This window comes from Dromiciops gliroides, chromosome 1 (genome assembly GCF_019393635.1).
Source record: "Dromiciops gliroides isolate mDroGli1 chromosome 1, mDroGli1.pri, whole genome shotgun sequence".
NCBI lineage: Eukaryota > Metazoa > Chordata > Mammalia > Microbiotheria > Microbiotheriidae > Dromiciops > Dromiciops gliroides.
The window spans coordinates 384,068,226-384,081,665 of NC_057861.1; the positions used below are offsets into that span (position 1 = coordinate 384,068,226).

The 13,440-nt window shown below is 36.7% G+C and overlaps 1 protein-coding gene across 1 annotated transcript in view; it reads left to right on the forward strand.

The window, feature by feature from the left end:
* CDH20 (cadherin 20) overlaps window positions 1-13,440 on the forward strand; it is a 289,089-nt gene that overhangs the window by 204,948 nt on the left and 70,701 nt on the right. The window contains exon 3 of the mRNA XM_043978187.1: window positions 11,222-11,613. Coding sequence (XP_043834122.1) covers window positions 11,368-11,613 — 246 coding nt within the window. The 5' untranslated portion in view covers window positions 11,222-11,367. The remainder of the gene's footprint in view (window positions 1-11,221; window positions 11,614-13,440) is intronic.

The following is a 13,440-nucleotide window of genomic DNA, read 5'->3' on the forward strand; positions in this document are numbered from 1 at the left end:
ACAATCTACAATTCATTAAAAATGCCTTGGAGTGTTTCAGGGTTCATTAAGAAACATTACTCTTAATCATGGCACACATCTCTGTTCTTGAACAGATTCATAAATAGAGGCTCAGAGAATTAAATGTCTTCCTTATGATCTCATAGCTAATGTGTTGGAAATGGGATTTAAACCCTTAATTGAAGAATCTCTGAAACAGCTTTAGCCCATCTCATACCTGAAAAGAAGGTTCTCTACAAGAAGCCTTGGTCACCCAGTTTTTGATTGAAACTCTCCAGTGAGGGCAACCTTCACTACATACAGAAGCATTTCATTCAACTTTGCAATAATTTCCATTCCATTTTTTCAATCCATTTATGGATATTTCTTGAGAACCAACTTTATTCTGAACATTACAAACATGGCAAAAATATTTGTCTCCTTTTTCTTTTTTTAATTAATTGTCTCTTTCATTGTTAATCTAACAAAAACAAACAATACAGAAAGGAGAACAATCAATCAATAAGCATGTATTCCGTGCTTACTACTTGCTAGGCACTGTGCTAGGAGCTGAAGACAAAAAGAAAAAAAAATGGCAGCCATTCTCAAGGATTTTATATGCTATAAAAAGACTTTTGTTATAGACAGTTTTTTAAGGCATATATATGTGTGTGTGTAAAATTTCACATGATAGTGACAAAACATCTGGGTTTTTGTTTGTTTGCACCAGTGCATTTCAAAACATTATTTTATTGCTATCTTTGGGCTACTCATTATTCTACCCCAAAATTACTATTCCCCACTATGCCAAGTAAATGTCCCACTTTGTGATAAATATATATAGTCCTTCAAAACAAATCAGCACACTGACCATGTCCAAAAATTCATATTTTATTTTGAGCCTCTAGTTAATTACCTCTCTATCAAGAGGCAGGAGTTATGTTTCATCATCTCTCTTTTGAAGTCACTATTGTTTGCTGCTAAGGGCAATTCTAAATCTTAAAAAGTTGAGTCTTTATCTGTCTCTCTAAAAGCTTTATCCTTTCTTCCTAGTTTTGTCCTCTGGGATCCAACAGAACAAATCCAATCCCTTATCCAGAGAATAATTCTCTAAATATTGTGCTATCATGTGCCACCATAGACCTTTTCCTCTTCAGATTTGTTTCAAGTGATCCTTAGATGATATGGTCTCAAGGCATTTCACTACACTGATTTTCCTCTCATCAATCAATGTCTTTCCTAAAATGTGCTGCCCAATTCTCACCAGTATTCCAGGTATAGTCTGACCATGACAGAATGCATAGGAATTCTCACTCCCTCTCCTGACTCTAAGACTAATGTTGTTCCCACCTAATTTTTCTAGCCTCTAAGATACCAGAGGCTAACTACAATTTACCTTTCACAAAAGATATTGTTACAGGAGAATTATACCAATAGTATGTAAATATTAATGGATGAATTAATCCTCCAGTAGCTTTTCAACCAGTTCTTGTTAACCAAACATCTCATCTTGGAGAAGGCTTTCCAATGGTGAAATTAATGTTAGTAGATGAGTTAAAAACTGATATGTTTTGCAACTTCTGCCTCCCTTCCTGCCACTCCAACACTATTACAAGTCTTCATGGGATTGGGAGACATTTTGGTTTTTTCTTCTGTTTCATAGGTTGCTGCTAATTAGTCTCCCCAAGTTTAGCCATTCTTGGCCTTGGATCTGTCATTGTTACTGTATTTTCTAGCATGTGGCATGTTCTGTGCATTAGATCCTTTATGGGAGGAAATGGACATGGATTCAATAGAGTTAATGGCATGGATGAGCTGGAACCTATGCCAAAGGAAGTAGTGCCCACATCAATAAAATCTAAGATCCCCACAAAATCCTCAGGCAAATGCATATGTTACATGGGACTCACAATTAATGAATAGAAGAGAAACCCATCAGAGGGCAGAGATGGAAATTTTCATCTGCCCGCAGTTACAGAGTATCTTTGGACAGTTTTTCAATTTCATTAGCTTGATTAAAAGTAAAAACTTAAGAAAGGGTAAAGTAGGTAAGAGAAAAAAATGTCTTGGCTCCTTCAGGATTAAATTAATGATCAGATAGTAAGTATATGTGAGAGAATGAGAAAGAATCTATTTGCCAGGTGTGGTGACAATAGAGAGATGAACTGTGACCAGGCTCGACAGAGAAAGAATGATTGCAAAGAGATTGGACAGCAAGAAGGATTGGTCAGAAGCATTAGATAAAAATGTCAAAAATGGATAAGCTTTATTTATGATCATAGCAAGGCTGTTACAAACTGTGGAGTCAGGGTGAATAGTTTAGGGCACAAAGCAGATTTTATCTCTGGACTTAGCTGATCCCCATAACAAGTTTCAACTTTCTAATTATTAATTTAATCCAAGCTCTACCATTCCATCACCAATTTCTCCATTCTCCATCTCCCACTCAATTTTACTAGATACTTTTTAGTTTCTTACCAAACCACCCTTTTCTGCTCTCACAACCCCACTCTATTATTATTTCTCAAAAGTTATTTCCTTTCACCACAGGAGTTTTCTTAGTGATTTGTTTTTTTTAAAAAATGGAGGTGGGGATGGAATAGAAAAGAGTAAAAGGAAATGTCAAGGATACTCAAAATCAGAATGAGAGGAAGCTGGCAAAGAATCTACGGGCAACAAGAAGGAGTATTTAGGGTTTTTAACCATATTAGGGGAAAAGAAGACAGAAGAGAGATAAAACCAGTGCTCCAAGTATATGGGACAATGATAGCAGATGATACAGAAAAGGTAGAGCTGCTCAACCATTATTTTGCATCTGTTTTCTCTGCCAAGGAGAAGAATCTTTAGAATGGAAAGGACAGGACAGAAATGGCTAATGGGGAATTGCTACCAAGGATAAAAAGGGTGAAAGTAAGAGAATTTCTGGTTGCTCTTGATAAGTCAATCAATTGATTAAGTAACTGCAATGTGCCAGGCATTATACAAGGAGCTGGGGATAAAAAGACAGAAATGAAATCATCCCTGCCTTGAAGGAGCTTGCATTCATTCCTTCAAGTGATACTGAATATATGTATAGGTATATATGAAATAAACATTAGCATGGTGTGGGGGTATAAAGAAGATAATTATAGCTGGATAGATCAGCAAAGGCTTTATGTAGAAAGTGGGATTTGATTTGAGCTTTGTAAAGAACTGGAGATTCTAATGGCTAGAAGTAAAGAGGGAGTACATCTCTGGAACTGGGGACAGTCTGTGCAAAGGCACCAAGATTTGAGACAGTCTGCTGTGTTGTAAAGGGTAGTGCTATATGATGAGGATGGAAAAGTAGGGGGAAGCCATGTTAAAGGCTTCAAATGCCACACATAAGAGTTTGTATTTTACCTCAAATGTAATAAGGAGTCATTAGAGCCTATTGAATGGGAAAGTGACACGGTCAAACCTGTTCATTGGGAAAATCTTTAGCTGTGTAGAAGGTGGATTGGAGAGGAGAGAGATTTAAGGCAGAGCAACAGACTAGGAGACTATTACAATAGGTCAGGCAGGAGGTGATGGAGTCCTGAACTAGGCTAGCGTCCATATGAGTTCAAGTCATCTGGCTCACATGAACCATATTCTTGAGTAGAGGAAAGGGAAAGAAAAGGGCATATATCAACTATGTGTCAGTCACTGTGCTGAACATTTTATAAATCTATCATTTGAATCAGGTATAGAAAGACTAGACAGATGTGATTTCTGAGCCACTGTAACTAACCTTTGAAAGATCATGGAGAATGGAAGATGTACTTAAGAGGAGAGAAAAACATATTTCCAAAAAGGAAGAGAATAGTCTTCAAATTTTAGGGACTTAACTGGACTTTGACTCCTAGAAACATTCTAGAATGTTTTACTAAAGAAATAACTGATACCATCTAGGCAAAAACATGATGCTCATGAAGGGCCAACAGTGCATCACCAAGAATAAATCATGTTTAAAAAATTGTTTGAACGTGAAATTGGGGAAAAGTTAGATATATATTAATCATGCCATGTGGAAAATATTTTGAATTTAATTAAGATAATAATAATAATAATAATAATAACTAGCACTTGCATAGCACCTACTATGTGCCAAGGATAATACTAAGCACTTTTTAAATTATTGTCTCATTTGATCCTCACAACAATCCTGGGATGTAGGTGCTATTATTATCTCCATTTTACAGTTGAAAAAACTGAGGCAAACAGGTTAAGCAACTTGCCCAGGATCACATACCTGGTAACTATATGAGGTTGGATTTGAATCCAGATCTTCCTGACTCCAGGCCCAGTGCTCTATACTCTGCAAATTTTACAGTTTCTTGATTAATAGATGAGGAGAGAGCTATAGATAATAATTTACATAGATTTTGGCAAACTATTCCATGTAGATGCTCAAGATATTCTTATAGAAAGAATAGAGAGAAGTAGATTGCACATTTGGATGAATTCAGAACTGGTTGAATGTCCAGGAAAAGTTCAATGAAAACTTATGAAAGATTGAAAGAAGTCTCTAAAGAAATACTCCAATGGTCTGTTCTTGGCCCTGCACTGTTTAACATTTTTAACAATGACTTTGGTGTAAACATAGATATTATGCTTATCAAATGCTCGGTGGACACATAGTTGGGAAGATTAGCTAACATACTGGATGATAGAGCTGGGATCCAAAAAGCTCTTGGCATGCTAGAACATTAGGCTAAATTGAATTGGATGAAATATAATGTGATAGAATGGACAGAAAGTCAGGAAAACTCGGGTTCAATTCCTGCATCTGACACAAACTAACTATGTCATCCTTATTTAGCCAAGTCACATACCAGTGCCCCCAGGCAATTGTCAAAGGCTATAGGTTGCAGAGTATGGGCTAGTCTGCTTTGGTGGAGAGTTTTCTCACTGAAAATTCTCAATGCCAATTAAATCACAAGTAATATCAAAAAAAATTAAAAAGCACAAGATGCTGGGGTTAGAAAATAACTAGAAAGTAGTTCATCTAAAAACAATCTGAAAAAGGTTAGTGGAATGCAACCTGGATATGAGTCAACATTGTGATGTGGCAGCCATGAGAACTAGTAAAGTCTTAGGCTGCACTAACATTGACCAAGAAATCAACATTTATTTATTAAGTGACTGCTGTGTGCAAGACACTGTTCTAGGTGTTGAGTATAATACCAAAAATGCAACCATAAGATGAATTTTGGTTTGATTCAAGGAAAAAAAAAACTTCCTGACAATTAGAGCTATCTGATCATGGAATGGGGTACCCCAAGAGATGAAAAATTCTGTCTCACAGGAGATTTTTGCGCAGAATTGGACATCCACTTGGCAATATTGTATAAGGGCTCCTTGTTTAGGTATGATTTGGATTAGAAGAACTCTGAGGTCTCTGCCAACTCTGAGATTTCCATGCTGCTGTTTTCATTTTCTCTTTCACTTGCTGTATATGCTCAGCAGTTTATGACAGCCAGCTTTACTTACTCCACTTCTAGGCAGTCCTCAGTTACAGGATTTCCCACTGTGTGTGGAGGGGAAGGTATTAACAGCAAAGCAAACAACCAGTATTAACCTAAGCAAGGGCGATGGCCTGAAAGCAAATAACCAGAGTGAGACCAAGCAAGGGTGACCTGTTTTCCTAAGGACACAGTTCCATAAAACCCCTCCTCTCTTCCTTCAACCTAGAAAACTGTAGCAACAACAACTACAAAAATAGGAGCAAACTAGCTGAGAAAAAAAGACTTAGAATCCAGAGACAAGGATTTGAGTCCAGTCTTTAAAGTTATTAACTGCCCATCCTGTGGCAAATCAACTATTCACTGAGGATCAAGTTTTCTCACGTCTATAACAAGTAACTAATAACACAGGATTATTGTGAGAACCAAAGTGAGTAATGTGTGTGAATATACTTTAGTAGCCACAATGTGCTATACATGATAGGATACCTCATAATAAAGCAAAAAAGCAGCTAGGTGTATAGGGCATGAGGCCTGGAGTCAGGAAGACCTGAGTTGAAATCTGGCTTCAGATGAGACTTACTAGCTGTGTGACCCTGGGCAAGTCACTTAATCCACCTTGCCTCAGACTTCTCATCAGTAAAATGATCTGGAGAAGGACATGACAAACCACTCTATTTTTGCCAAGAAAACCCCAAAACTGGGGTCATAAAGAGTAGGACACACCAGAAATGACTGAATAACAAAATTATCATTTGTCCTCACATGGTGCCAGAACCTTTCCACAGGACAAGTGGAGAATGTTCCCTTACTGGGACTTCTGGCTTTCTGGTTGCATTCTATCTGAATGATCTCATAGGACTTAGACAGCTAGAAAGTGAAGAAACTAAAACACTTAATAAATGCATGTTTCCTTCCTTACTTATAGTAACTAGCATTTATAAAGTATTAAAGGCTTGCAAAGTACTTCATGAGTTCTATGATTTGATCCTCAAAACAGTAATGTGAAGTAATATGAGTAACAGTTAGTGTTACCCCACATTTTACACATGAGGAAACTGGGGCCAAGTGAAGTTCAGTGACTTGTCCAGGGTCACATAGCTAATAAGTGTATGGGGGGAGTGCTTTAAAGTCAGGACTTCTGGACTCCAAGTAAAGGGCCTTTTTCCCCTCACTACACTAATTCTACAACACACAAAGTTAGAAAAATTTAGAACTTTTGTGGTGGACATCTTTGCAGTAAAAGTTTCCTTACAGAAATATCTGTTTAGGCATTGAACATCTCCAGATATGTGACAGTCATGTAAGCATTTCCCTCTGATGTACCTGATGTGACGGCCCCTGTCTTTCTCTGGGAATTCTTTGCTCCATATTGAAGGACTCTGAATATTAAAGTCAAAGGAGTTTGCTTGTCTTTCCCCAGAGAGAATGTTGATGGGTCTGTAGAAGTCACTTTGTGACAATGAAGTGTATTCTGATTTAATGCTGATGCACCATATGGTACACTGTCATGTTTCATTCTATTATCCAAGATCTTAATAAAAAAATAACAAAACAAAGTTTTTTTTTTCCTTAGTGCATTTTCAGGTCTCTTTCCAGAACTAACCAGTTACCATTATGAAGGCAGTTTAACTCCCCAAAACAATCTAAACAGAGTTATCTGCACCATGCATTAGGCTAAGCCGAGCAGTAAAGACACCTTGGATGTTTTGAGAGACTCCCAAGCATACACTCAGATGTTGTAGGGTTATCTTTTTAGTTCCATGAACCATGAAAGGCTAAAGAAAATGGGGCACAGGGGCAGGAAATCAAGGGAAGCCTAGTTCATTTAAAGAAGAAAACTATTTCCACCCATCTCCCTCAAAAAAAAAAAACAACACTTGAAATATCACAACAAATTCAAGGAACAAAATAAACAATGCTCTTGGAGAACACTTTTATTTCAACATTAATTTCTTCCTACTGAGTTCATTACCAAGTTGCTTGCCTTCTTTAGGCAGGATGGCTGGGGAAAAACTTTTTAAAGACTCATTTAATGCATAAGTCAGTTTCCACTAATGCATTCCTAGCATGGTACTCTGGCTGTTACAAAGCATATATTATATGTGGATGTGAATACACACACATATATGTATATATGTGTGTATACTTATGTACATATGTGTGTGCATGCTATGACATATGCATGTATGTGTATATATGTATGTGCATGTTTATATACATATATATTTATATAATTTCTATCTCCCTTTGTAAGAGCAGAAGTAGAAAAAACATCTACAAACAGCCACTGTTCATTTCCTGGAGTTGCTTTTCTGAGTAGTGGGAATCATACAAGACACTGATTATTTATAAGTGTAAGAGAGGTGATTGTTTCAGACAGGACTGTTTTTCTCTTCAATTACATAAAAACTGTTCTTAAAAGATGTGAAATTTATAATGCCACTATTTGCAGCCTGGGTTTCACTTTCTAAAGAGTTATTGGTGGTATTTTTTTCTTATGTATTTAGACTGAAGAGGAACTAGGCAAAGTCCTTCACTTAATCTTAAACTAGTGAGTTATTTAACACAGAAACAGTCAGGTGGTTCTGCCCTTGGGACTATGTTCCCTTGGAGCTCAGTAGGTAGGTTTTGTATGGGCCGTGCAGACCAGACAGACCACAAGTTTGCTCACTGATGGCACAGGGCTTCATGCATCCTAAAGAAACCCAAAGCTACATTTATGTATTTCGAGTGACAAGAAAGGAAAGGAGGACTCTGTTGGAGGCCAAAGTGGATGGAAGAAAGAGATACCCTAGACAACTAAACTGACCACAAAACATTAATCATAAAGACAGGATACGTAACGAAAAGTCTTATTTGAGCATTTTGGATCAGAGGTATTGCTAGCGATGTGGGTATTTAATTGGCATAAATATATTATGAAAAAATAGGGAGGGCAACCATCTCATTTTGAATATGAAGAACTAACGGCCCATGGGCATTAAGTGATTTTCTCAGGATCACAGAGGTAATGTGTTAGAAGAAGGATTCCCAGTCCAAAGCACCATATAGACCGAAGAAATGTATCTTCTATAAAGTTTTCTTTATGTCTTATTAGTGGTTATTGTCTGGGGATGGAGAGCCATTTTTCTTACACCCTTCTCTATATAATATACCATGCCTATACATTGCTACCTTAAACTCCCTGAGACAGCATAATTCTTTTCTCAGTACTTCCGACTCTATGACTAAACAAGTTGTGGTACAAAAACATAATGGAATATTACTGCTCTGTAAGAAACAATGAATATGACAAATACTGAACAGCATGTAGGAAGCACATATATTAAGACTTATATAAACTGATACAGGTCAGCTAGGTGGCACAGTGGAGAGAGTCCTGGGTCCGGAGTCAGGAAAACCCAAGTTCAAATCCAGTTTCAGACACTTAATATCTGGGTGACCCTTGGCAAGTCACTTAACCCTGTTTGCCTCAATTTCCTCATCTGCAAAATAAGCTAAAGAAGAAAAAAGCAAACCACTCTAGTACTTTTGCCAAGAAAACCCCAAAAAAGGTCATGAAGAGTTAGATACAACTGAAATGACTGAACAATAAAAATGAACTGATTCAAATGAGGTAAGCAGAACAAGGGAAATAATATATGCAATTACTACAACAGTGTAAATGAAAATAACAACCAAGCAATGAAACTCAGTGCTGTGAAATTAACAGCCCCCCCCCAAAGAGATATAAGAATGCAGCTCCCTCCCTTTTTTGCAGACATAGAGGACTATAGGTATAGAAAATTGCATATGATGGCAGACTCAGTTGATGCGCTACTGAACTGCTTGCTTGGCTATGTTTTTCTTCTTTTTTTCTACTTCTTTTATTTTAAAGAATTGCTTTCTAGGAGGTATGTGGGAGCGCTATATTAGATACTACAGGTAATATGAAAACAAAACAGAAATAATTTTAGTTCCTACTTATTATTCAAGTAAGAATTCCTTTTTCTAGAATGCTATCCTGTCAAAAAGAATAAAAGCAACTCTACTTGGGTTTCTTTATGTCTATAGGATCAGAAAGAGAGGAACCTTCCACGTTTTCCTTTACTAACCTAATCTATTACAGCAACATCACTGTATTTTTCACTGACGGTTGTCATCCTAAATTGTATACATCTATGCTGCTCTTACTTCACTTTGTTTTTATTTTTGGTTTTGGGTTTGGGGGAGGTTGTTCATTTTTTATTGCAGGGCAATGAGAGTTAAGTGATTTGCCCAGGGTCAAACAACTAGTAAATGTCAAGTGTCTGAGGCCAGATTTGAACTCAGGTCCTCCTGAATCCAGGCCTAGTGCTTTATCCACTATACCACCTAGCTGCCCACTTCATTTTGATTTTAGAACTGTACCTTTTCAAATGATAAGTCTCTCTCATTCTGCTGCATTCATTCTAAACTCTTCATCATCCCTTCCTTCTTTCATAGTAGTTGTCACCTGCTCATTCAAAAATATGAAATAAATATCAGATGTCTTTTTAATCCTTGACAATTTCAGCTGTGAGGATTTGATAGCCATTTCATTGAAGTTCTTGTAGGTTGGGGGCAGGAGGTGAGTTCATTTCAATGCATTTGATTTATACTTGTAAAAAGGGAGCATTATTAAATTTGTTGTGAGGGAGACAAACGTCCTCAGAATGAATAGCAATAACATTAGATCCACAAGAAAATTGAGGCTTTTCTGACAGGGTACCTCTAGTATTCTACCACCTCATTAAACCTATCCAAATCAGGGAAGAATAGATTGCTATAATCCCTAACCCAGAAGTGAGGTCACTGGTTAATCTGACTTCACAGCAACAAAAGAACCTCAAGAGATGAAAAACTGTCCCCTGATGAAAGTCCACATTCCTTTGCCTAAACAAGCCTTTCACACTTAAGCAGGAAAAATGTGTTGGTTTGACTCTCTTAACCGGCCTACAGTAGCATGTGACCATCAGCCCTTTAAAGCCTTTTGTGGATGATATAATGATTAACTGACCGTTCAAATCCTAGAAATGTCACATTAGCAGCCCCTATCAGCTCCAGGGAGGAGAGGCAGCAGAGTGTGAAACTTGAATTCCACAATGGTGTGGAAAGAATGATTAAAATCACAAGTGATTCACAGCAGCCTATAAATGAAATCCAAGTTTGGTAATGTTATCAATAAAGGACAGGGTTCAGGTACTGTAGAATAGCAACAAAACCAAGCTTACTTTTGTTTTTATTTTTTGTTAAGCCAAGAAAAGCTATTCTCCTAATGGAAATATTAGTTATCTGCTGTAAATTTTGGAAGTGAGTGCTATTTTTAAATGTTTGGAGAGGTTGTCTGATGATAAATATTTCAAAGAGTATACTATTAATTCAGACCAATCAATAATACAGCAAAACCCTGCAGCTAAGTTACCAAAAAAAAGAAAGAAAGAAAGAAAGAAAGAAAGAAAGAAAGAAAGAAAGAAAGAAAGAAAGAAAGAAAGAAAGAAAGAAAGAAAGAAAGAAAGAAAGAAAGAAAGAAATTTATTTGCTAGCTGCATCCCCAATGAAATCCATATCCAAAGGTTTAGGACTACAGATAGCAAGATGTTTTACCAAAATATTATTCATTACCCAAACATTATTGAAGTGATAGCATGTCATGACTTTTTAATTCTTTGAGTAGAAAATGGAATACTTATTTGTGTATTTGTGTATTTGAGAACTTGCTCAAACACAAGGGAAGAACTTGACATCATCGAAGTGTCTTTTGTCTAACTTGACAGGAAATCATCTTTCAAGTGGTCAGACTCCAAGCAGGATCTTGTTTGAAATATCTAAGGGCTCAATCAACAGAAGTTTTTCGTCTCAAGAAATTGCTGAACTCTAGTGATTTTTCTTTTCCTTTACCTTTTGACACCCTGGCAAACCCATGTGGACCTCTGGTAGAATGAGCAAAGCAAAGAGTTGGCTTGGACTTGGCATGTCCTTGTATTTTTGTGGCTTGATGGACCTTACAACCACTGTACTGTCTGTCACTCCCATGCCCCTCAAAGAACTGGAAGTACATCTGTCGGACAAGACACATTCACACCATCGAATGAAAAGAAGTTGGGTTTGGAACCAATTCTTTGTTCTGGAAGAATACACTGGAACTGACCCTTTGTATGTTGGCAAGGTAAGAACTACAACATACAAATAAGACATGCACTACATTGGGGTGGGGAAGTCAGTAACAATGGTAAATTTAAATGCATCATAAGTATACTTTATTTCAAGATCTTGAATATAAATTATTGTGAGCTTTATTCACACAGAACTATGGGCACTGTGCTTTGCATATAGGAGGTGTTTCTTAAATGCTCATTCAATGAATGGACTTTATTATATTCCAGAAACTGTGTTCTATATACCCAGATATAGTAACAAGGACATATAGCAATGTATCCATGATAAGTAAATGATGTCCACGAAAATTGAAAATTCATCTTAGTTATTTACTCCCTTTCATATAAATGTTTTGGGAGGATGCCTGGTCATAAATATTTCAAAGAGCATACTTTTAATTCAGGATAATCAATAACACAGAATGGTTTAAAGCATGTGGAGTGTGAATACATACATAGCCAGTCATATACAATACCTGTGTCTGGGGCTTGAGAAATTGCTTAACATAAGTGAAATGAGTTTTAAACGTCTTTTTAATCCTCAACCATTTCAATGGTTGACAGTCATCTCATATGAGCTTTTACAAGGAAGAAGATAAGGCAAACATTTTGGTAGCCAAACAGGAAAGTAATACTTGTTTGGCTAGATTATCTGATAAAAAAGAGATCTGTTTCCCTACCCTCACATCTCAAAGGCAAGAAGAGGTAGAAGTAAAGGTCTAAAGGACAGAACACCTTCCCAGAAGGGCAGTGAGCTTCCTCATTGGCAGCAACATCAAACTGACAGGAGGGAGGAAAAGATATAGAGGGAAGCTACCTCCAGAGTGATGTGGGATAGAGAAAAGGGAAACTCCAAGAGGCCATCTGGCAGGGCAGAATGGTATACTTAGTTAAGTCAGGAAGACTTGGGTTTACATTCTGTCTCTGATGCTTACTAGCTATGGGTCTATGAACCTTATTCTCTTCATAGGTAATGGAGATAATAAATAAATAATAAAGAAGAGATTATAAAGAACAAATTAGTGAAAAAGCAACTGTTGAGTGCTTAGCATGTGTCAAGTACTGTGCTAAGTGCTGAGGATAAAAAAAATGAAGGCAATCCTTACTATAAAAAAGTTTAATATTCTAAGAGGTGGAGACAACACAGGATTTTTCAACTGAAATAATGACTTTAGGACTGATTTTACAGGGCAGGCATGAGGCTCAAATGAAATAACACACATAAAGTGGGTTTAAAATGGCATGTGTCAGTTACTCTTATTACAGAAGGAGAAGGTTGATGGCTACAAAAGATACAGGATATTTCAGAGGAAGGCCATGTGGGTGCCTAACAATGATGATAAGAAAAATGAATCTATTGTATTTATACATTCTTTGTCATTTTTAAAAGCATTTTCATATTCATCACCCTAGGTTCTGACCTTAAAAAAAATAAAAAGAAAGCAAATGTTATCCTTACATATAGACTCTAGATAGTGCCTTCAGATACATTTGTAGACTTTTAAAAATGGAATTAGAATTAATTATTTTTGGTTTATCTTGCTTGTTTAAAATGCTGGGCTTTCTCCTATTTTATAATTGAATTTTAATCAGAGAACTATTCTATAAAAGCAACAAAGTGAAAGAATATTGGAGCTAAAGAACTGAATCAAAAATAAATAAAAAATTATATTAAGTGATAACTTAAAGGCCAATGATTGTGGTCATTCTCCCCAGGAACAGAAAGTTGTGAGCATGAGTAACTGCTAGCAGCCAAAGTAACTCCTCAATGAAGGAAGCATTCACCCAGAGTTTAAAGCCTCCAAATTGTCTCATCCCCCACATCCAGTCACTTACTA